This window comes from Stegodyphus dumicola, chromosome 4 (assembly GCF_044657685.1).
Source record: "Stegodyphus dumicola isolate Sdum_Otavi_A_Nest chromosome 4, ASM4465768v1".
Lineage (NCBI taxonomy): Eukaryota > Metazoa > Arthropoda > Arachnida > Araneae > Eresidae > Stegodyphus > Stegodyphus dumicola.
In genome coordinates, this window is record NC_140771.1 from 54,691,992 (window position 1) to 54,718,550 (window position 26,559).

At 32.8% G+C, this 26,559-nt stretch overlaps 1 protein-coding gene across 2 annotated transcripts; it reads left to right on the forward strand.

The window, feature by feature from the left end:
- The first annotated feature begins 3,709 nt into the window (after positions 1-3,709).
- LOC118185216 (THAP domain-containing protein 1-like) lies at positions 3,710-22,402 on the forward strand. 2 transcript variants are annotated; one of them, XM_085814910.1, is made up of 2 exons: positions 3,710-4,197; positions 14,542-22,402. In XM_085814910.1, the coding sequence occupies exons 1-2, from the start codon at positions 4,127-4,129 to the stop codon at positions 14,861-14,863; spliced, it is 393 nt and encodes a 130-aa protein (XP_085671036.1). In that variant the 5' UTR covers positions 3,710-4,126; the 3' UTR covers positions 14,864-22,402. The 2 variants fall into 2 exon arrangements, with proteins under 2 accessions (XP_085671036.1, XP_035210931.1); XM_035355040.2 differs by having other exon boundaries at positions 3,929-4,197; positions 14,545-22,402.
- The last annotated feature ends 4,157 nt before the right edge of the window (positions 22,403-26,559 follow it).

Genomic DNA, 26,559 nt, shown 5'->3' on the forward strand with positions numbered 1-26,559 from the left:
AACAAAACCCAGCACTGTATTTATTCATCCATTTCAAGAATTGTGGCTTTTCTATCCAACTGTCTTCAAATCTGTGAAATCAGAAAAAACTCTAAAATTGTAATTTTTTTTCCAGAGAAGCATTTCCATCCTCAGAAAAATAAATGTTAAAAAAGAATTGAAATACAAAATTTGTGGATTTTATGCAGAAAATGAAAAGAAAATCATTATTTCATTATAATTTTAATCATAAAAACAGATCTGCTTAATATTATTTTTTGTAACAATAATAATAGTATAAAAAATATTTCTTTAAGTATGTCCAGTGATATTAAAAATAGTTATTTTGATTTTGACTTGCAGATGCCCCAGAGGGGCTGCATGAGATCTAAAATTTCTCTGAAACATAGTTTGAAAACCTTCAAACTACTTGCAAACTTCAAATTATGTGAAAAAAAGAAATGTAGATGTAAACAGCAGTGATTAAAAAGTTTTAATCACCAAAATATTTTTATTCCATCAAATTGTTTATTTTGAAGAAGACACTGTAGAGACATAAGGTTTTTTTTGGGGGGGGGAAGCTGAGAGACGTGAAAAACGAGTAATGCCCTCCCTGCGACTCGAACCATGGACCTCTCGAATATGTGCCGAGTGTGCTGATCATGTAGACATGCTACGAAGGCAAGAGAAATACCTTATAACACAATCTGGTAATAAGATCACGAATGGATGATCACAGAATTTTCAAATAGAAAGGTTTTGCTGAATAATGACCGGGTAAAAGATAAGTTATTATGATTGAATTAGCCTTTGGGTATCAGAAATGGACATGTAGTTGAAGAATGAAAGCTTGCTTTAAATTACGGAGATTTCTAATATATTTATTTTATTATCTAAAATTATTTTCAAATTAAGAGAAAGGTACGGCATAAGTTTCAGTGATCAATTGTCAGAAAGGCTTCTTCTGGATGGCTTAATAATAATACAAGGAAATAAGCTTATTTTACACATGCCTTATGGCATAAGAAAAGGAAGTTCTGAAGTATATTATATTAAGAACTAAAAAGCTGTACATGTACCATAGAAATGATTTTTAACTGTAAACAAAATTACTGGTTAACAAAATTACTGGTTGTTTTCCAAAATAAATATTACAAGCAAACTGAGGGATTAGCCATGGGAAGCCCCCTCAGTCCCATCCTGGCTGATATCTACATGCATTATTATGAATCAAAATTGCTTGAAACTTTAAACTTCCCGGCATGGTTCCGCTACGTAGACGATACTTTTACCCTGTTTGAAGGTAATAAAGATGATTTAAATAGAGTTCTTTCAACAATGAATTCTATTGATCCTGCTATTCAGTTCACTTTTGAACTTGAGACTTGCAATTCTCTTCCGTTTCTCGACATTCTGGTCACACGTAACACATCCAACTTCAGTACTACAGTTTACCGTAAACCTTCATCGGTTTGCCTTCCACCACACTTTAAATCATGTCATCCGACTAAACAAAAGTTAGCTTCATTTTATTCCTATGTTTTCCGTGCTCTTCAAGTTTGCTCCTCCAAACTAGCCCTTGATGAAGAACTAAATTATTTAAAAGCAATAGCTATTGACAGGGGCTTTTCACCCAACATTATTAATCAAGCAGTTAAAAAATTCTCATCTCAACACACTAAAAGCCACACTCTTATTTTAGGAGATTATAAAAATTCTGTTGTCATTCCCTTCTTTCCATCAATTAGCTATAAAGTTGCACATATTTTGCAGAAATTTAACTTTCGGGTTGTTTACTCTCCCATCAATAAAATTCCAACTTCTATACTCAAGGACCCCATTCCGAATATGAATTCCTGGGGTATTTATAGGATTCCTTGCCAGTGCGGTTTAATTTACATTGGCCAAACTAAGAGAGCCTTAAAATTTCGCGTCAAAGAACATGAGGCATATGTTAGAAAAAAGGAAACACAGAAATCTTCTGTTGCTCAACATTGTTGGTCCGAAAATCACACTTTCAATTTTTCTGCTGCCAAAATTATTCAAAAAACATCTTCCATTGGAGAACTGGATTTTCTAGAGGCATTTCACATTCATAAAAATCTTTCTGTTCTAGTTAACGATCCTAATTCCAATCCAAATTTGCCTTCGGCTTTTAGAGAAATTATGTTTTAGTTCTGGTTTCGCCAACAGATGGCGCCACTTGCATATTCTTGTCCAGGCTTTCTTATCTTATCTAAACATTATTTCCTATCTTGTTCATTTGCGGTTTTGCAGCTGAAGATGATGGTTCGGTAAAACCATCGAAACTAGTCCTGTGAAAATTTTGTGAATTAACGCTGATTTTTGTTGTTTGACTTCTGAATCAAAATTACTGGTTATCATTTCGGAAACAAAATTCAATACTTGCCCATAGTAAGACCAACTTGTGAAAGATTTTTTGCCAAACTGCAAATCATTGTGTAAGGAAGTAAATTTCCAAAAGCCATTTTGAAATTTTTAATAATATGACTAATAATCATAAGATACTACTTTTTGATCAGTAAAATGGGTTGTTAATTAAAGCTAATTAATTTTAAATCATAAAATACAGCGAGGCACTGCTGCTTTAAATTGTTTTCTATGGAAGTGGTTGTCTTAGGCAAAGGATAATTGATGCCAATGTTATTTATGTTGTTAAATTACCACTTTTGTCATCGTCCTGGTACGGTTCTCTGTCTATACATTTTGAATCTGAAATAAGGCATTCAACATGGCATGCACACTGGGTGTAAGGAAAGAGAAGCAACAGAAGAAACTGGAGAGTTTGGTTAAATGATAAAAACCAAATCCTTAATACCACTATTGACAGAGAGAGACCAAAATGCAAATAAGAAGCAAATTTCCTTAAAAGCTAACAATGAAGAGGGATTAAAATTAGACTCCATGGTTAAAACCATGGGATTTTTATTGATATAAAACATCAAATGTCAAATGAAGTGGTCCCTCCCCCCCCCCCCCCAGTATAATTTTTCGATGTGGAGAAATGGAAAACATGATTTTTTTAACTAGCAATCGTAGGCAATGTAGAATCTATGAATTTCTTTTCTTTGAACATAATTTTGTGTTTTTCAGTACAAAATTTAGGACACGCATCTCTGCTGTTTGGAGGAAACTTAAAATAGAACTCTGTGAACATGATTAGAAGAAAAAAGTACAGATCACTAAAATAAATAAAAATTTAGATTCTTTTCTTATGTTCTAACATATGTAATTATTACTTCAGTAGATTCTAATATTTATTTTATAATCATACATTATTACTACTTAGGTAACAATACAGACATATATAAATTTTCACTATTTTTTACTGTCATTACATGCACAAGTGCTGTTTTTTATTAACAAGAGAACTGAGCAAAGCATATCAATACTTTTGTATCAGCAATATGAGTAAGTTTTTGTTTATTAAGACTTTGTTATGTTCTCATCAGAGTTTGTTAAGTTCTCACGATGAATTAATTCGAATAATGGAAATAATTGACCGTAGCAAAGAGATTTATTCGTATTGTGTCCACTGTCGTATACAGCAAGGAAAAAAAAAATAAATAAACATGAAGAGCGGCTCTTATCAGTTTCACAAGATTTTCCACATACAACCTTACCACAACTCCGCATAAAACGTAAACAAAGTATCCAGACTTCGTAATCGATTACAAAGTGCAAAGCTATCAGCTATTCGTCATCGATGGGGTAAGGAAAGTCTGGGCCATCTGAAAAAGCGGCGACCGTAAACCATAACATTCACAAGTACTTTCTGGTATACCAGTTTGTACAAAATTTGCGTTTGGCGAAAGGAAAATCATGCCAGAAGTTCTTGGCGCAACGGTTCTCTATGATTGGGTGAATTTCTTCAGTTCCCCCGGCGGGTTTTAACGTCGGTGATGGTTTTATCCGCCCGGAAAGCTTCACGACTGCACTTGTAGCAGAAGAGTAGCGCCATCTTGCGGTTAGTAGGAATTTCGCGAAGGCCGTCGAAAACGTAGATTAGTTTGTGGCAGGCCTTGAGCGTGATTTTTTGTTTGTTATGATGAGTCTTGCTGAAGTGTGAATTGTTTGACATTTCTTGCCTTCTCTTACACAATTAAGTTATTTTTTGACTGTTAGTATGGTTAATTCTTGCAGTGCATACGGATGCAAAAATCGTAATACTAAGGGAAGCCATTTAACTTTTCACAGGTGAGCCGTGTACTAGGTTTGTAAGCATTATTTTTTGAGTAGAATACTTTTATGCCAATCTGAAATTAGCAATGTAGCTCATGTTTTGATCGAAATTCGTATAATAATATATATATTTATGGTAAAATCCTAGTATACGGTGCAGCCTTGGCTCGACTTTGAAAATTAACGCCAACACCAAAAATGATCCAAAGAACGTCTATATATATATATACTATACACTATATACTATGTGTGTATATAACATAGCATAGTATATACTATGTTTAACTATATATTTTCTTTGAATGACCCGTTAACTACTCATCGCAATGTCCTGTTTTTACTGCTCATCTTAAAGTCGCCAAAAGTAGCCAAATCCCGTGTGCACCAGATACTAGGATTAAACCCAGAATTTTCCTGTATTCGAGAAATCCGTGAATATCCCTGTATGTTGCATCCTAGTATCCGGTGCACACGGGATTTGGCGACTTTATGATGAGCATTAAAAACGGCACATATACGATGAGTAGTAAACGGGTCATTCAAAGAATATATACATAATATATACTATGTATATATAGACGTTCTTTGGGTCATTTTTGGTGTTGGCGATAATTTTCAAAATCGCGCCAAGGCTGCACCGTAAACTAGGATTTTACCCTTCCATGTGATGTAATACTTAATAACCGTACGCCGCTCATCCAAGATCGACGACGATCAACCAAAATTCTTTGGATCAAACGTTGGTGAGCTTGGCGAGTAAAACTGCAACGGCGCCAACGGGTGCTTTGCGGATGAAAGAAATTTTAAAAGTACAATTCACTTGTACATATTCTAATAGTGCAATTTTCTTAATTAAATACGTTTAGTATTCTCAGATATCTTTTAAAGTGGAATTTTAGGTCATACGGTCATTATTATATTGTTATCTTTTATTTAAAGAGTAACACACAAGAGATTTATGTTGCATCCTAGTATCCGGTGCACACAGGGGTTGATCTTTGGATTATGGTAACTTGGCGATTTTTTGGCGACCAACTCTGCTACAGCAACCCTCTATTTTTTTTTTTCCGCTGCCATTTTGTCTTCATGAAGTAAAGACATGTTTCTTTTCTTTTTATTTACTGAACACTTTTTCCAACAATCTACTAGCCAAATTACACTTATACTAGAAATTTTGTCTAACAAAACTGCTTAATCATGATAAATATTCACTGCAAAATTGGGAAAAAATGCACAATCGGAAACTCCTTGCGCGTTTTTCACAATAACACATACACATAAACCATGTACACATCGACTTATTCTTACTTAAAAACACATCCCAGAATAGCACAAAAATGGCATTGCGCACACTCTTCACTATATCCATGTGCACTGCTTTTTTCTCATAAATTTCACGAAAATGCATGACAATTTTCTGAATCTTTAAACCCGATAAAAAGAACATATATGAAATTACCTTATCGCAAAAAAGTATATAACCTTTCCAAATATGAACATTTCCACTTATAAAATAAATAAAATATCTAAAAACTTTTACCTCTAAATTATCTATTATATTATAAACGTCACCAACGAATTCATACTGCAAACATTACAAATACTTAGTGTCAAATATTTAAATTATTTCCATGCACGTTTACTTCAACTAAAACGTATACCAAATTCCTACAAACATAAAATTCACAAAATAACTATCATTTAATTAAAATATCACTAAACCATGTATATGTCGACTTATTTTTACTTAAAAAAACATCCCAGAATTGCACAAAAATGGCATTGTGCACACTCTTCACTATATCCATGTACACTGCTTTTTTCTCATAAATTAGAAAAATTTCACGAAAATGCATGAAAATACTCAACGTATACTACTCAAACATATTCCAAAATACTACAAACATATAACTCACAAAATCACGATCATTAAATTAAAAAACACTACTTAAAATATAAATAAGCACATACATTAAATTAATAAAAATTAGATTACAATCCTAATTACTTTAAACTAAATCATTGCTAATAACAATTTTCAAATAATACCATTTTAATTTATTTACTCCTTACATTTAGAACAATGCATAAAAATAATATCCTCAAATGATTAAAAATACTAACTTACGTAATCTTCTTCAGAATCTTTATTACGTCGCTGCAGTACTACTGCTAATTTCTAAATCCTAAATCCAGTAGTCAACTGGAAGTCTATTCACCAAGTAATAAGAAATTAATAAAATTTCACCTATACTCAAACTACTTTCAGCAAACCACGTACCCTTCCTTACACTCCTTTTCACAAAATGTCCATTTTCACCATATTTCTTGCACAGCCATTTAAACTTCTAATATTCTTCCTTTCACACACTCTCAACTTATTATTATTATCAGATAAACGCATTAAAAATTTAGAATTCACTTTACATAGCGCCATGCAATCCGAAAATTAATCAACACTATTTCACACAACACACAATGAAGCTTTTCCAAATTAACCCCCTTTTCCGATTAAAGAACTGTAATTCGTCCATTAATGTCACGTTTCACACAACACAGAATATAGCTAAATACGAAATTTCCAGATTTCTTCCCTTTTCTGATTAAACAACTGTAATTCGTCCATTAATGTCACATGACATATCTCATGATCTCTCATTTCCCTCACACAAAATAATGCATAATCGGAACTGAGTGCTTCTCACATTATTACCAAAGTCCTAGGTAACCTTTATCGCCTCCAAAATGTCGCCAAACTACCAGTTACCATATTCCAAAGATCAGCACACACAGGATTTTACCCAGCTATGTAATATATGATAGTTTTTTTATTTTTTATTTTTAAATCTTGGGATATTTCCAAGTTTCTGCTTGTAAGACTTGGAGCCGTTTGGCGTAAACGTGGTATTTTGTGCATATAATCAAAAATAAATTAAATAATAAGTGACATAAATTTAAGTTAACAGAGGAAATAATATATTAAGCATATGGAAGTGAAATTCATAGCATATGGATATAACATTAACCGGTGAAATGTGATATATGAAAATAAATTTGTATTAAATTCAAGTTAGCACAAAAAACAATATATAAAGCCTAACAGTAGTAAAATAATCATGTAATAATTTTCTTGACAGTGTTATTTAGGTAAAGTGCAGAATTGCCCACTTATTTGTTTGGTGCTTTTTACAAGAGAACAAGAATTGGAGGGTAGAGTAGACTTTAGGGTACCCCTTGTATTATGGCGAAGTTGTTGTTTCATTTATGGTAGCCTGAGTAGTTGAATATTATGGAAACCCTATTGTCACATAATCAGGTGCATGATTCTGGGAAATTTTGAATCGTGGGATGTTTTGAAAGCGTTTTTGTGGTGTGTGTTGGTTTGATTCTTTAGACGGTAGAATGGCAGAACGTAGTAAGATTAATTTGTAATTTGAAGTTTCTGTACGATTTGGAGCGAAAGGGAAAAAGAGCTTTAATGGACTGGTGTGTAAATGAAGGTTTACTTAGTAGCCATTATAAGTGTCCTGTATGTAGGAAGAATATGCGTCTAGTTGAACGTAAAAACCACTTAGATGCATTTGAATGGATTTATAGGAAGAAAGGTTCAGATGGTCACTATGTGAAGCGTTCGATCAGAAAGAGTACGTGGTTTGAAAAAGTCATTTTAGTATGATTGATATTTTGATTTTTACGTGGCTCTGGGTGTATGAAGCGAACTCGAAAATCATGGTAAGTGAATATTTGCTTTTTGGTAGTGCTTAAATGTATAACATGTTTTTCCACTATGTTATTTTATTGTTTGGTTTAAAATGTATTTTATTGAGATTATGTATTTTTGTTTGCCTATATTGTAGAATTTGGTGCTCTTTGACTTTTTAAGTGAAAATATATCGATGTGTACATGGACAAAGTAAAGGGAATGGAAGTTTGTGCAATTCTGGGATTTTTTTTTTTTAAAGTGAAAATAGGTCGACGTGTACATGGATAAAGTCAAAGAAGTGCGCAGTGCCATTTTTGTGCAATTCTGGGATTTTTTTTTAAAGTGAAAATAAATTGATGTGTACATGGATACCGAGTTTCTGCAATTGTTTGTCTTGTTATTTCGGCTTTGTGTGATTTTTGGGCCAAAAATCGCCGCTTCGCAAGCCAAAATAACGAGTCAAAGAATTGCACAAAATTGGTATCCGTGTGCCGCCAAAAATCACCACATTTCGCCAAGGTGAAAATAGATCGATGTGTACATAGATAAAGTCAAGGGAGTGCACAATGCCATTTTTGTGCAATTCTGGGATGCTTTTTAAGTGAAAATCGGTTGATGTGTACTTGGATAGCGGGTATGTGCAATTCTTAAAAACGCCCCAAGCAGTGGGTGATTTTGCACTTTCCTCATTGTTTATTTAATGGAAAAAATTAGTAAAATTTAAATCTGTCTTTAAATATCTTTCAATGTAATTATAAAAGGGTTTTCATCCGCAAAGAACCCATTGGCGCTGTTGCAGGTTTACTCGCCAAGTTCACCAATGGTTGATCAGTGTGCGGTTATCAAATAATAATACACATGGAAGTAAGCGGCGTAAATATGGTATTTAGGTAAAGTGACCACATGCCCTGATTTTGGTGGGACAGTCCCGCTTTTTGGAGGAATGTCTCTCTTTTTAGGAAACATCTGCATTTCTTATTTTAAATGTACTGTAAAAATATATTACCTATTATTTATTAATTATTACCGTGCATTTTCACAATTGCAGAAAGAATTAGATTTTAAATGCACATTTATATCCATATATCATGATGCTTTCAATCACAAAGATTTAAAATTATTTCCCACAATTGTTAGACTTTTGGATTCAGAAACAGGAATTAAAATTAGAATATTAGACTTTGTTTCATTGCCGGGTGAAACTTTTTTTTTTTCCAATGGTAGATTGTGAACAGTTACAGTTTTGTAACAGAGTCCATTAATATATACTAAGGTCAGATGTGGTGGTCTCTTTATTGTGGGCTCACTAGCGGCGGATCGGTAAAGTCGCTGAACACTGGTAGTTAGGTCCGAGTTTCGAATCCCACGAACGGGCTGGCTGCATGGGCGTTTTCGTGGTTTTCCCCATGTAAACGAGCCAGTTTCCCTTAGAAAGTCCTCAACGAAGGCATCCCTCCTCTTAGGCAGATAACCCTAGTGTGCTTTGCCGTAATTAAATAAACCAAACCAAACCAACTCTTTATTATGAAGGCACCTAATAGGTGGGCCACCATTGCCTCTTATGAAGGGACAGACAGTTACAACCATGCTTTCTCCGTGATTCGAACCCAGGCCCTTCGGTAAGGTTTTTTTTTTTTTTTTTGGTAGGCTTTACGTATGCGAATTTAATTTTTTTTCCCCTTAATAAAAAATGTAGAGGGTTTCGTTTCTTAATTTCACTTCGGCACTAAATATGTTGTTGTTCTTGGCACTTGTTATTCAAGAAACGATCATTTCAGCATAAATTTGTGTTATCAATAATTTGGCTTCATAGCTGTGTATCTGCTTGCTCTTAAACCAAAACATTCTACATAGAAACATCATTGATTTTATACTACTAACATTTTATATCCCTGCTGCCAACCTATCAAATTATCATTATATTTTGCTTTCGTCACCCCATGTGTATCAACACTTGTTGAGTACTGACCCATGCAGCAATGCATAAATAATTTTCAGGCGGCAAAATTTAGGAAAGAGAAAATTTTTGGAAATTAGAGAATCACCAAGCAGCAAAATTAAAGGATGGCAAAATTTTTAGAATTTAGGAAAAGCATTGGGATCCAAAATTTAGGGGAGGCAAAAATTCAGAACTCGGAGGTGCGCTAGGTAGTAGAATTTAGGACCCCCAGAGACTGCATCAGGCAGAAAGATGTCTAGCACCGGTCGTCCATAAGCCTTAAGTATATGTGCGAATTTACTTATTTGGTACTTGGATAAGCCTTAATCATGTGCAAAAAATAGACACAAGTATAACAAATATTTAAATTAATAGAATTCAGGCTTAACAGCTTCAGTAGTGAACTATTGAAGCAAGACAAAATTTAGCGGGAGAACTTGTCTTTCTTCTCCAATCTCATGACACATAGTCAGTAATGTATAGCAGGCATTATTAAGATAGGCAAAAATTATACGGAATTCTCGACACAGCAATTACAGGACTGAAACAAAATGGAACTTTGTAACTGAAGAAGAAACAATATCTGTCTATAGAATTAAAGAGAAAGCATTAACACAAAAATCGAAGCAACTTAAACAATTTACATTGAAAGAAATGTTTAATAAAGTAACTAAATAGAACCTTTTTTTTTTTTTTTTTTTTTTGTAAATTTTGGCACTCTTGAGATCATAAATGCTTCATTATTTCATAAATCATGATTTCATATTTTTAATATTGTAATTTCTAAATGCCATTTTACTAGATTTAAACTGATGATACGGGAAAATCCCAAATCGGGAATCACCAAAGTTCCGCCGATTCAGGATCTCGGACTTCGTACTGTTTTTCCTTTTTGTAGTGTATATATGAGAGAACGTGTATTTCATTTATTTTATTTCATTGTTTGATTTAAAGTGCAGTTTATTAAGCTTCGATTGGCTGTAAATTTTGTTCAATTTTGGTGATTAGTAACTTTGTTTTAACCTTATAATGACATCATCATTCTTCTGATTTTTTTAAAGTGAAAATAGATCGATGTGTACATGGACAAAGTCAAGGCAGTGCAGAATGCCAAGTTTGTGCAATTTTCTGATTTTTTTTTTTTTAAGTGAAAATAGATTGATGTGTACATGGACCAGTGGCGGCTCGTAATAAGCACTGTGGAACTGCAGCACCCCCTATTTCCACGTATTATTATTTTTAATATTTAATATAGTGTGCCCTTTAGTCTTTAATTCTTTTTTTTACAATACATAATTTTTAAGCTTAATGTCAGTTGCCATCCCCTACTTTGTGAAAAAGGTACGAAATTCTTTAGAACTGCGCGCTTCACAGTTCCAGCGACGTGGTGTTTGGCTGTTCTGCGCATGCGCGCACAGAAAGCAGCACGCGAGCTGGGTAGCGAGAAGAGCACTGTCGCTCTTGCAGTGCTGAAATTCTGGCATGTTGTTGGAAACGTGATTTCTTTTTTTGCCGCGCGTGTGGTGTTCCTATACAAGGTGGAACTTCATCACACGGACCATAAACAGAGTAGCACTGTTGCTCTTGCAGTGCCGAAATTCAGACATGTTGTTGGAAACGTGATTTCTTTTTATTCCGCGCGTGTGGTATTCCTCCACAAGGGGGAACTTCATCATACGGGCCATAAACAGAGTTCATGAAAATTTGCAACCTTTAAAGAATTGCCTTACTGAAATTCAATCAACATCAAATGCAGATCAAACTATTGCAAAAGCAACAGAATTAAAAAATAATACTAATAATAATAATAAAAAACTACCGTAATTTCCAGAAGAAAGGCCGCATCAGCGTAAACGCCGCGCCGCACTCGAGAAAAATTGCGGGAAAAAAATTTTAATTACACAGAAACGCCGCAATAAATTAAATTGCGTGTGACATCGTCGTGGGCCGTATAGATGCAAAAACTCAACCTAAGTCCTGATATATGACATACCAGTTAAGAAAAATGCATGAAATGAAACCATAACTCAAAAATAAATTAAAGGTAAGAAATGTATAGCTTCTGTGCCGTTTAGAGACATTTTCAAAAATTTTCCGCTCCCTAATTAAAAACTATCCAACAAGTACTTGTACCCTAACTGATGGGATCTGTATTTGGCAGAATGCCAAGAAAAATCCATTCATGCGGAAGGGGAAATACGTCAGAGTTCGTTATTGCGAGGCAGGTGGAGTCGTGTCCACCTTTGAAAAAAATTGCAGAAAAGGCAGGGGTGGAAAGAGGATGGGTCCTGGAAGATTCATCGAATGGCAGAGGAGAGAGACTATTCAAACTGATGAGAATGTTGATTTGAAAGGGGGAAGAATGTTACTGTTCTGAGATCTCGTTTAGGGTGAATAAGGCATGTAGGTCCGTTCAAGGGAAAGAACGTTAACAAAATAACATTCGCAAAAAGCAACTGAGTGGTCTTTTGTGTGGGAACAGCACCAATCTATGCACAATGACAAGGCCATCCAAACTATGTACAATGACCATTATAGGAAATATTTTATTTTTAGTGCACCTAAACGCCGCACCCCCTGAAAATTTAAGTTTTAAACACGTAAACGCCGCGGCATTTCTTCCGGAAATTACGGTATACGATAATTTTAAGTTTTGGTTAGAGCTTTTTTTATCAGATGGCTCATGTTGAGAAATAATATACAATCAAATGCAATTCAGAGAAATTAGTGTGTTTAAAGTTAACGAATATATAACAAATTCCAAAACTGCTATCTTAGAATTAAGAAACTCAAAGTACTGTGAGAATTTTCCAAAGACACCGATCGCAGAAGAATAGAAGGAAATATGTGACTTTATACTATGTATTCACATAATGCAGAGATATTCTTCCACTAAACACTTAGCAGCTTCTAAATTGTTAAACAAGAAATGCTTCGCTAGTTTTAGTAATGAATATTCTACAGAAGAAATAGTACTGACCACTGAAGCATATCCAATGATTGACAAAGAAAAGCTTGAAACTGAACTAAAAGTATTCTATTGTAGGTCTGATATCCATGAATACTGCAAATTAAATGAGCTACTGAAATTTATCTTCGAAAATAATTTAGATGATGTTCTTAGTGGAATTACGAAACTGATAAAAATTCTCTTGAGCGTTCCCATGACTACATCAGAGGTAGAACGCTGCTTTTCAACATTGAAAAGAATGAAAACTGTTCTAAGAAGCACTAGAATTTGGAAAGACTAAATGTGCTTGCATTGCTTTCAATAAAGAAAAATTTCCTCCGTTGTCACCCAGAGATCAAGGATGGGAGAAAATGCTGCTCTTCAGATCAATAATAATTAAGGCAAAAAAAAATATTACAGTTAAAAGTCGTTAATTCGGACACCCATAATGCAGAATGATCTATAATCCGGACCTCAAAGCTACAAACTTTCTGCGCATGCGCATAGGCGTTTACGCGTGCGCATAAGACCTTAACGGCTGCGAATATGCATGTGCGCAAGCGCATAATACGTTTACGCATGTGCTTTGAATGTGTAACAGACGGTATAAGCTAACCTAAAATTATCTAATTCAGTTAATGTTGCAGATTGCGTTGTTCCTTAATCTTCGAATTGGATCCGGTTTATTATTTTTTGCAGACTATTAGAGCAATTTTATAAAAGTAAGCTTGAACTTTCGATTATGTCAAATAGAATTTTTGATATATATTTACTAATATGTAAAGGATCTACAAAGCGAAAGTATGTTTTGAAATCCGAAATCTGTTTATCAATTTCACGCTGCTCTGCTGCGGCGGACGGAAAACGCCGTGGCATGCAATGAATTGGAAGTTGATCTGTCAGTACTATTCTTATCTTCAAGGCAGATGTTTTTATTTTATTTGGCTCATAATTCCTTACTAAATGTAGTATTTAATCTCGATGTACTCCGTCTGTGATTTAAATCAAGTTCCTCGTCATAATAATTCACTTCTGATAGTGAAGAAAGTGACACAGTGGTTATTGAAAACGAAAAAATTTCGATTGACAAATTAGTCGGTATTCTCGATACAGCAATTATAGGACTTGAACAGCGGAACTTTGTAACTAAATTATGAAATATTAAGAAATTATGTATGTTTAATAGAATTAGAGAGAAAGTATTATCACATGAAACGAAGCAACTTAAACAACTTATATTGAAAGAAATGTTTAATAAAGTAAACAAATAAATATTAAGCTTTTTCTTTTTGTAAATTTTGATACCCTTTAGATCATAATTGTTCTTCATTTCATAAATTACGGTTTCATATTTTTAATTTTAGAATTTCTGCGTGCCATCTTAGAGATTTAAACTGATGATCTATAATCCGGAATCGCTGAAGTCCCGACGAGTCCGGATTAACGACTTTTGACTGTATTAGTTATTTGTCATGAATGAATTCAGTTAGATGTAAAATTATAACTTATAGGCTCTTGAGTTCTACAGTTATAAAAAGATTTTTTGTAAAAATATTGATATAAACTATATATCTAATGAAATTAAAATAAAAACACGATTTTTGCACTGAAAGTTAATAAAAGTTATAATTGTATTTTTATGTAAATTTTCTAATTTTTATATGTTTATTAATTTCAAAAATTATCAAAATTATAATGTCTTTCTTTATAAAACTTTATTTTTCATTAAATGTATATTGATTTATCCAAAAATGTGTTCTCTGTTAGCAGATTTCCATTGAATAATACACATCTTCTAAAGCTGTGGTTATACCAAATAAAACGTGGTACCTGGGAACCATCAAAATACAGTGTTATTTGTTCAGAACATTTTACTGAAGATTCTTTTGTTGTCAAAGGAGTTCAGAAATGCAGGAGAACATTAAAAAGTGATGCATATCCGACAATATTTTCATTTGCAAATTATGGTGAGCAGATTAAAAGAAAAGGAAAAGGAAAAACGTCTGAAGATGTAAATATGACTGAAAGTGAAGGGAATTCAGCTAATAAGGCTCATTTGGAAGAGCAGGAAACAGCATCTTCAAAATAATGCTGTATGAAGCACAATGCAGTTATAGTGTGATTTCTTAAAATCATTCATTATTTTTCTTTAATTAGATGTTTATTTTAATTTCATTAAAAACAAAATTGAAAGTTTCATATTTCTAGAAATAAATTTAAAGTGCATTTAAGAAAGAAATACTTGTTTTAATTGTTTCAGCTAAGAGTATAATATTTTGTTCACTTGACTATTTTAAAATCAGTTTATGTTACAAGAAAATTGTATGATGTTAATGAATGAGTTTAAGTAGCTTTAAAATTACATTAGATCAATTAAAAATGTTTATGATTTCAGAATTGTAACAAAGTGTTTAACAAAGTTGCAAGACTTAAAAATTAACTTCTTTCATGATAAGTATGCTTATAATCAAATTAATCATTGCTAAAATTAGAAGTTTTAATTAAGATTGCTATTAGAGTAAATGATTTTATTTATTTGCAGTATGCTGTATTTATTTTTAAATGTTTTGCATAGATGTTAATAAAACTTATTCATTAGAAATAGGTGGTAAAAGTATATTTTAGGGTACCCCTTGGCGATTTTTGGCGGTATATGGATACCAAGTTTGTGCAATTCTTTGACTTATTATTTTGGCTTGCATAACAGTAATTTTTCCGTCAAAAATTGCTGCTACACAAAGAATTGCACAAACTCGGTATCCATATAACCATCGATCTATTTTCACTTTAAAAAAAAAACCCCAAATTGCACAAAAATGGCATTGCACACTCCCTTGACTTTATCCATGTACATGTCGACCTATTTTTACTTAAAAAAAACCAAGAATTGCACAAACTTGCATTGCGCACTCCCTTCACTTGTACACATCGATATATTTTCACTTAAAAAGTCAAAGGAGCACCCAATTCTACAAAACAGGCAAACAAAAAATACATAATCTCAGTAAACTACATTTTAAACCAAACAATGAAATAACATAAAAAAGGAAAAACATGTTATACACTTAAGCACTACCAAAAGCAAATATTCACTTACCATGATTTTCAAGTTTGCTTCGTACACCCAGAGTAACGTAAAAATAAAAATATCAATCATACTCAAATGACTTTTTTTCAAACCAGGTACTCTTTCTGATAGAACGGTTCACATAGTGATCATCTGAACCTTTCTTCCTACAAACCCATTCAAATTAATCTAAATGGTTTTCACGTTCAACTAGACGCATATCCTTCCTACATATAGGACACTAAGTGGCTACTAAGTAAACTGTCATTTACACACCAGTCAATTAATGCTCTTTTCCCCTTTCGTTCCAAATTGTACAGAAACTTCAAATTAATCTTACTACATTCAGCTATTCTACCGTCTAAACAGTAAAACCAACACACACCACAAAAGCTCTTACAAAACATCCCATGATTCAAAATTTCCCAGAATCATGCACCCAATTACGTGACAATAGAGTTTCCATAACATTCAACTACTCAGGCTACTATAAATGAAACAACAACTTGGTAATAAATGAAACAACTTCGCCATAATACAAGGGGTCCCTAAAGTCTACTCTAACCGAAATAGGTCACAAGCAAATAATTACTTTTGAATTTTATTTTTATGCATGGCCTTCAAAATTTTACGTGTATTTCAAAATCCTAAAGATGTGCAATATAGTAGATCTAAAGATGTGCAATATAGTAGATCATTAGGCTAATATCATGGAGGTGTTTAAGTTGCTTAAAATGCATTGTCTGGAAATATTGCATTTCTATGTATAAAGCAACTTTTTAAGCTATAGATAAAAATGTCATTTGAATCTCGTATTTCTTTGTTGTGGAATAATCCTATTATCTTGATTAATAAAAGTAAGTGTTATTTATATTTTCATAATTCGTTATTTATTTCTATTTTCATTTTATTATTTATGTTTTCATAATAGACATTTGCCTATTGTTACTTCGTATACATTCTTTTTGTGGGAAACTGCATAATTTTGACTAATTCAATGAGAGTTTAAGTTTCTTCATTTCATAATTTGATTATATAAATTTTTTGAGAAAATTTTCAATATGAAAGTTATTTTGATAGTGCAGATATTAAAAGTTATTCATTTCTGTGGCAATGAATTGGCATCCACTGGTGAATAAGTATTTTGCATATAGATAGTAAGTAAATTTATTTTAATGTTACTGTTGCACTACACTTGAACGTTAAGTATGGATTAGTAGTTTTTATCTTTTTCTATCTAACCCTTTAGGATTATCCATTCTATTTGGAGACAGTTTTGGTATTTTAACAAAATAATTTAAATTATACATTTTTAATATTGCTAATAACTTTCACAGTGAAATTCCTAAACATTATCTAAAAATTATATGTTGGAAAAATTACAAATCAGTCAAGTTATTTATTTATTAATTTTTTATTGTTAAAACAGTACATTTTTAGATATTCCGATTAATAAAAAAAGATTTAGATTGATAAAATAAAATTTGTAAGTTGTATTGAAGCAGTTTAACTTGCAAACTACTTCAGCTTCAACTGCTGGTGAAGCAATTAAAACCTGAATTTGTGATCTTTATTGATTTTCATAATATGACTTTTGTCTGTCTGAAAATTCTTTACATTTTGTTATACATTTTTGCTAAGACATTTATACAATCAAAAGTCTGTAATCCGGACCTCAAAGCTACAAACTTTCAGCACATGCGTAAACGCATTATGCACGTAATAGCTTTACGCATGCGCACATTTATGCATGCATAAATACATAATGTATAACGGACGATATAAGCTAAGCTAAAATTATCTAATTATCTATTTCAGTTAATGTTGCAGATTGCGTTGTTCCTTAATCTTCGAATTGGATTCGGCTTATTATTTTTTGCAGACTGTCAGAGCAATTTTATAAAAGTAAGCTTGAACTTTCGATTATGTCAAATAGAATTTCCAATTCTGGAGCTGCCAAAGGATCTACAAGGCGAAAGCACGTTTCAATGTCCATTAATCAAAAAGGGGAATTGCTGCAAAAAATGGATAAAGGCATAAAGAAAGTGACAGAGAGGTGATTTGTTTCTCTAACCATTCCGAAATCTGTTTATCAATTTCACACTGCTCTGTGGGGGGGGGGGACGTCGCTGTGCGCAATGAACTGGAAGTTGATCTGTCAGCACTATACTCATCTTCAGGGCAGATGTTTTTATTTTATTCGGCTTACAATTCCTTACTAAATGTAGTGTTTCATCTCGATGTACTCCTCGTCATTATAAACATCACGAATACGCATAAAATAGTTTTCTGGTTGCAATTTTCTAATTTCCACTATGCGTAATGTATGCTTTACGCATGCGCGCGTTGAAAGAAATGTTTAATAAAGTAAACAAATAAATATTAAGGTTTTTTTTTTTTGGTAAATTTTTATACTCTTTAGATCACAATTGCTCTTTATTTCAGAAATTACGATTTCATATTTTTTAATTGTATATTTTCTGCATGCCATCTTACCAGATTTAAACTGATGATCTATAATCCGGAATCGCCGAAGTCCCGACGAGTTCGGATTAAAGACTTTTGACTGTAATATATATTGTACTAATATTTTAATAGCTTTCCTTAGATTTTGCATTTAAAATATTAACACCTCTATAAAAACTTTTTGGATTATTTTTATTATAACTTCTTATTTTAATTTCATATTGTGACCTACAAATAGAAGTGAAGTGTTAAATTGCAGTAAGCTAACTTCTGTTAATAAAAATGCAGATTTAATTTCTAGTTAACATTTTTATAAGAAGTGCATGAGGTAATGTCTATAATATTGACATACAGTGGAGAAAGCAAAATATTTAGAACAAACCAATGAATATTGGATATGTTTTAACTGAAATCAGAATAGCCTTATGCAATGTCTGGGAAAAAATTGAAGCTGCATTTCAGTAATTTTTGGTCAGTGTAGTATGGGTAATCACGATTGTTTCTTTTTGTTAAAAAAAAAAAAAAAAAATTTACCTTCAGATAGACTAGAAGAGAAACACGCTAATGTGACAATCAAAATCGTAAAAAACAACCTTATATTTAGCGTAGGTATAATGAAACACTCAATGTGAGTGTTTCATTATACCTACGCTAAATATAAGGTTGTTTTTTACGATTTTGATTAACCTTCAGATGTCTTAACTGGCTTCTGAATCTCTTTAAGGTTATTAAGAATCATATTGCAATTTCTAATATTTACTGAGTTGGAAAAACCAAGTAAGATAAAAAATGTAAACAAAAACAAATCTTTCTGTCCAAATTTGTCTACAGAGAAAAATAATTTTAAAAAAAAATGTATCTTGATTTGTGCTAGTATCTGGTAACCCGTGCAACAGAAGTGTCATATTAGATACTAACACAAAATGTGGGAAAAATTGTAGTTCCTGTGTCTTTTCTTACTGGCTTTGGGCTATATGAGATGCCGGATATTTTTGTACTTAGTGAAACCACCTTAGTAAAAGTTGTCAAATTTTCAGAATATGAACTGTGGCAACCATGTAAATAACAATTCTTTAGCTTAACAAACAAGTACCTATTTTCCTGTATGTTCTTTTTGTTATATTCCAAAATCCAACAATTTTATGGACATTTTATTGAATTTTTTTTTTTATTAAAACTCAATTTTACAATATGTCCTGAGCAATTTGCTTTCAGTGGAGGAAAACTGCTCTAAAATTTCTTCAGGAGTACAGTATTTTACTGCAAAGTCTATTCTTATAGTGATCATCTTGTAATTTTCGTGAGATTAAGGGAAATAAAAACATTTTTGTAAGTTTATTGACTGATTGTTTGGGATTGAAGAGTAAACTAAAAAAGATTGAAAATTTTATGTTATTTAAAAAATTAAATAAGTATACACATATTTTTATAGCTTATAACAGAAATTACTTAATTGTTATTATGTTATATTAAAAAATTTTGTTATTATGTTATATAAAAAAGCTTTTACTTTTTAATTGACAATTATTTTATTTAACATGTTGATATTATATTGTGTATATAATATTTTATCTCTTTGTATATTTCTAGTTAAAGAGCAGATATATCAAATTGTAATGTAAAAGTGCTTTAAATATTGCTTGTTTTTATCAAATATTCAATATTTGTTTATTGTTAATTGTTTTAGATGCTTATTTTGTTTGTTGCATTAGATCATGCTCTAATGTGTATTATTAATCTTGTTTAATATGTATGGTTGATAGTATATTTATAAAATAATTTTATCATGATCTATAGATAAGTTAATTATTTTGCAGTCTTGAAAAAGATGTGAAGTTTGGTTGAAATATATGCATTGTTGTGAATAGTCAATTTTGAATGATGTATCTTGTTGTGAAATTTTATGTGATGTGCTTTTAAACAAACGTAACAGAGTAGTTTATTTTTACTTCTTTGTATGAAGTGAAGGAAGTATTGTAATGAGGAAAAATTCCAGGTATAATTTTTCAATGAAAATATCCATTTTGACTACTATCGAATACAATGTAGTGATGTTTTTGCACGACATCTGTATGTAAGGACTGAATAAAAGACTCTTTTTCCCCAAACAGGTTATAAAATTCATTTAAAATGAATTAAGAAGAGTTTTTTTCCCGCAATGTCTGTACGTACACATGTAGTTTTGCATAAGTCAAAAACAAGCAGCCTCAAAAGGTTGAAATTTCTATATAGGACTGCTATAACATATAGTTGTGCACCTTCCTTTTTGGCTGCAGTTGGCAGCCTCAAAAGTATATATATTCGCTCTGTTACTTCGCTCGATGAGCTCAGTTGCTTTATTCTTATATGTTGGTAAATTGCACATTTTTTGCTTTAAAAATGATTAAATTATGTTGTTCTTATATTCCGGTTAAGGTTTTTTTATGCCTTTTTTTAACCACAGTAACCAATTTTGTTTACATTTGAAACTTAACAGAATAGTGAATCAAGTCAGCTTCTGCACCTTCAGTGTCTTTATGCTGAGTGGACCAAAAGTAAACTTCCAGTTTTGTGCACCAGAAAATCTGCCTTCTTGCCAAATTGCTTGTTTTTGCATAGAATTGCTTTGCCATGGAGTGATAATTGAATTAATAGAATGAGAAATCTATTTCTACTGAAATTCGAGAAATACATTTAAATGAAATGCAGCAAAAAATGCATATTATTTTATATTTTGTACAAGAAAGTCGTGGTGTTCGCATTAGCTTTTTTCTTGTAGTAGAAAAGTATGCAGAAATTAATTTCATATGATAGATGAATGTATAACATAATCTAGATTTATGTATATTTCTGATGTGAATAGGCATGAAGCTATTACATGTATTTGTGATATTTATTGATATATGCATACTATTTGATTTTTAATGTTAGCATTATGAATTGCACAGTGTTAATACTTAACTATGTAATATGTTGTAAATTATTAAAGATGGATAAATGTTACAGAATGTGTTAAAATTTAATAAGATCTATTAAGGTTGTTAATAGAAAAGATAATGTTTCATATCCTATATTTGATAAAATTGTAGTTTGTATATATTCTGTGAACTATTAATCTTTTTTATTTCCAGAATGCTCAAAACAGCAAGTTTATTTTCAAAAATATTTAATGAAATGCTAAAAGAATCTGGAAATATTATTTATTCTTTCATTAAATTAATTTATAAATTCATTACTTTAGACATTTAATGGATGGGCATAATTTTCTTGATTAACAGATCATGGTAACCTAATTCTGTTAAATTTGCATAGGCTGGTCATTTGTCAGAATGTGTAACTGATCCAGCAATGACTTTATGCTGTATTATTGAGGTAGCTCTATCTAGAAGCTGCACACAAAAATATTGACAATTCTAATTCTTCTTTAGAGGAAATAACCATGGACCATAATTCTTGTGTCATGGTTTCTATTATTGACAACTTCGGCATAGCTGTCTTCAGATAGGAGACTTATTGTTCAGCCTGAATTATGCTTTCTACAACCTGCAAATCTAGCTTTGTGTATCTGCACATGAGAACCTTGTATTTGAGGTCATTGGAAAATGCATAATTCATGGCATATATTAAACCAGTCAGAAATGGAATTTTGTGACTTGGCTGTAAGTCTAGCAACAGTATGCATAGGGATCTCCTGGCCAAAAATTGTGGAGCACAAGCTTCATTATTCCACATAGATTCAGACTGCAATTGATCCTTTGTTTTATATCTGTAATGGAAATAAACATTTTCTTGTCAAACAAATTGTATAACACGGCAAATTTTCCAGGAACAACAGAAGGCCTGTCTGTGTTCTCCACCTCTATTCTGTCTTAACTTTTCTTGTATGTCACTACCACACTGATGGCAGGGTTCTGCACATCCAAGTTTGTCTAAAAAACCATGTTCTGGTAGAAATCAGCAACAGTTTTTTTCACCTAACTGATATATAAGACTCTTAATAGCATTGTAGAGATTTAAGCTTCGTAAACTATCTTAACTGTAATGTAAGTTTGTACTGCTCCATGTTTTATTCTCTTTGTAAATACTCTGAGCTACCTAATAAAAATGTAAACATAATTAGTAGAAACTCTTAATAAAATAGCTATTTATAAGTATTAAAACATTAAGAAAATTAGGTAGACTGCATTCTATACTGGCACTGAATGAAACTGTGCTGATGATAATGTTTATTTTTATCATTTAAAATTAAATATATAAAGCACAGCAAAACTCTTTAAATTAAAATAACATTTATTATGAACCTCACAAATCAGTTAAGATATCTGAATGTTGTCTTTTAAAAAATAATTTACATACTTTTGTTCATTTTTAATCTGATCAACCAATTTATGTGCTTAATATTATCCGACTACAATTAAATGCTGTTTCTTACATATCCCTATATTTAATTATCAGTCCAACTTATTAAGGAACAAGATGTTTTATGAAATACTGATGTACACCTGGCACAAAAAAAAGGGGAGGACAGTTCTACGTTTCTCAGTCGAGTTGACGAATTTTAACTTGCATTTTTCATGTCTCGAAAATGCGACTTTAGATATGTATTAGATTTGTATATAGCATTGTTCTAACAGATATACTTTGTCACAAAATTGGACCTTTTTTGAAATGATATGCAGATTTTTATTATTATTATTATTTCTATTCTACAACTCAAATTACGCCAAAGTGCCAAGTTTTGTAAAAATAGCACTGGTACTTTTTAAAAAATAAATTTTTAAATAATAGGGCAGTTCTTCAGGTGATAATCTATATCACCCTGATAACACAGAGGGCAAGAAGCTAAAGGACCTTAACTTGGGTCGGATGTAAATGTTGCTGTAAGTAATAATGGCCAGTTGTCAAACGAAAGTGAGCAACTCCAACAACCCAAGATAAGGTACAGGATATTTTACTTATTTTGTTGAGCAGTATATTCCACTTCTTATCCTCTGCTGCATCAATATAAAAGGTTATTCTGCTGTTCTTTATTTTATTATATACGTATAATTCTTTTAATATTACGCAAATGAGAAGATTGGGCCACAAGGTATCCGGCCATGGCAAGGCTGTCTGCCTGGCCAAACCCGGGCACATGGATGCCGCAGTAGGCTCCACTAACCACTACACTGTCTGGGCAGTAACTCTGTAGAGGCTAACTTTTACCCTCTGTTTTTTACACTCTCATAATTTTATTGGACTGGTCTTCTTCGACTAATGGTAGAAATGTCGAAGACGGGTGTAGGATAAAAAAGTAAGTTTTTAAAAAATTAACTCTCAAAATTTTAGTTCCTCAATGTTATACATTTCTTTTTTTCCCCCCTTTAAAAAAAAATAACTTACTTGGTTCCTTCTTTCTTATTTTCAAAAAAAAAAAAATTTGCTGCTATTCTGGTGTCGTATCGGATCTATCTTCATTACCAGGTTGACTCAGTCTCGTGCAAAGTTGTGCATCACTTCAAATGGGGCCTCGAGATCTTGGATGTACTCTCCAGGCAATGAAAGTGCATCCAGAGGGCGACCAAACAAGAGATCACAAGGCAGATGAAGGTCACGACCGAAGAGCATCTGTCGAGAATAGCCGGCAGTCTTGTGTTTCTCTACGAGCCTAGTAGGATTTCGGCAGCTTTCTGAGCTGGGCTTTCAGAAAAGGCGTCGGCATTTCCAGGTGAGGATCCCTTCTGATGGTGGATAGTTATGTCCAGGGTTGTCGAGTCGATAGGGAAAATAACCAACTCCGACTCCTGGAATTTTAATTACTCCCACTCCCTCATATATATATATATATGTATATACATATACATATGGGTCACAGCTTATTGTTTTAATATAAAATGTAATAGATGCTAAAGAAAAAAATTGATGGCATAACAAATTATTTATATTAATTAGCATATATTATGAAATCCAAAAACTGGCATTAGTTATTTCTAAGAAACAGTGTAGCTTCGGCATGATCTTCTTTGTTGGAGGGCCGTAGATCCGATTTGATACACTTCAGAGCTGAGAAGTGTCTTTCCATACTAACTTGAGTAGGAGGAAGAGCTGTTACTGTTAGGGCTACTTCTTTTAACTTTTCAGGATAGATTTTTAGAAGTGTCTTGCAAGCGCAATCATATATCTTCATTTCTTCAAAGGCCGTGTAGAAGTCTTGTTTGTATTTTTTCGTTTTTATATCTAAAGGCTCTTGTTTCTTTATTTTCATTCGCTTTGCCTTAGCCTTTTCCATATTATCCAAAAATATTTCTCACTTTTTCGTCACTGGAAAAGGATGATAGAGTTTCAGTTGCAGTGTTTGCAGTTTGACTGTCCTGATTCGAATTCTCCAATTGTTCTGAGAATAATTTTATTCTTAATAAAAATTCCTAGATAACTTTGTTTGCCTTTTTAATATGTCCGTCATCTAAGAAAATTCCGTGTTTCTGATCTCCATATATTGAACCCAGCAAGATCTCATTGTCTAGCAAATAAGTTTCTCTTTTCTTCATTAAAGAAATGATTCCTCCAGTTTAGAAAAAACAAACATCCCATTCTTCCATTCTCGCCTCCTGCCAGTTCTTCAGACTGCAGCTTTTTTGTGGCTATATACGGTATAGAAATGAAGGGTTTCGAATTCTGCAAGATCATTCCACAGTCTTTCTGTTAGTGAAACATTAGGGTTATCTACATCTTCTAAAAAAGTTCTTAATTCTAAAAACCTCTTATCATCAAATATGTACTTCCTTATCGCGTTGCTTAATCAATAATTGCTCCTTTTCCTGCTCGCTTCCTAAGAATGGCATCAATTTTGGGAGTTCTTCTTGCTATTGCTGCTTACCTAAATGTACCATTGAGATTTGTAACTAACTAAATGAATCACTAATGGCAAATATCACATCCATTCTTCTCCCTTATATTTATTTATTAATATATCGTTAAAATATAAAAATATCTATTAATGTATACAGTCCATAAATAAAAATAACAACTCAGCTTGTCATTAATTTTTTTCATTTCAAATTCAAACTGTCTAACAAAAACTGGAGTCGGAGTCGACCTGTTTTTTAGCGACTCCAGCTCTGACTCCTTTTACCCCAAAATCTGCCCGACTCCGACTCCACAGCCCTGGTTATGTCCTCTGATTCTGAAAGCAATCTGTTGTTTTTGAAGGTCGAAGGAAAAATTGTATTTCCTTAAAAAGTCCAATCCGAGTATGCAAGCATCTGTAATCTCTGCCGTGTGATGGTAGGTGGCACTTCCAAACGTGATGTTCACGTTTAACTTCACATATGCGTCGATTTTATCACTAGACGCATTGTGGAGGGTAACACAGGATGGCGTCCAAATAAGTTTATCTTTAAACTGTTAACTAAATCTTTCCGAATGATGGTAACATTAGCTCCTGTGTCAATGATCATATTGCAAGGAAGTCCATTAATATGCCCATCCATGGATAGTCTATTACTGTTGCCACTCATTGCAAAATTTTTGAGCGCTTTAATACGTTTTTCATTATCCGTTCCTCGATATGGTCATTAATGTGTTTCTTCCGTCTTTGCTTGGAAATGGTTTTAGTTTCCGTGCCCTGGGGTGTTCTGCAGTTCCTTGGCACGTAGCCTTCAGCTCCCCAGTTCCAGCATTTTTATTTCTGGTCATTCCTTTTTCATCTCATGACATTTAACTGTCTGTTTAACTAGTCTGACTTATTTTCAGCGCTCTGGGGTGTTCTGCAGTTCCTTTGTATGTGGCCTTCAGCACAGCAGTTCCAGCACTTTAGAATTTGTTTCTTTTCTCTCCTGTTCGATCTCAAGGCACTAACTTGTCTGGTAAAATTATCTGTTTTATTTTCCGTGCCCTGGAGTGTTCTGCAATGCCTTCGTATGTGGCCTTCAGTACCACAATTCCAACATTTTAGAGCCAGTTTGTTCTCACTCCATATCAAAGCATTGACTTGTCTGGATAAATCATCTAAACGAGCCATCAATTGCTCCACTGGCTCGTGGACTCGCACAGCTCTGACTGGGTGGCGATATCTACAAGTTGCTTCCTGGTCTGCCTAGAATTTCATGGCGTACACTAGAGCGCTTTTTACGTCTTTGACATCCGCCATTCTCAGAGCTTTCTGTATGTCGGGATCCCGGATGCCATCGATAAAGTACTGCGGGAACAGGATTTCCCTCGTTTCTTTTGGGCACTCCATAAAGGCGAGGTGAGACAGCCTTTCAACATCTGTGGCGAGCTCCTGGAGTGTTTCG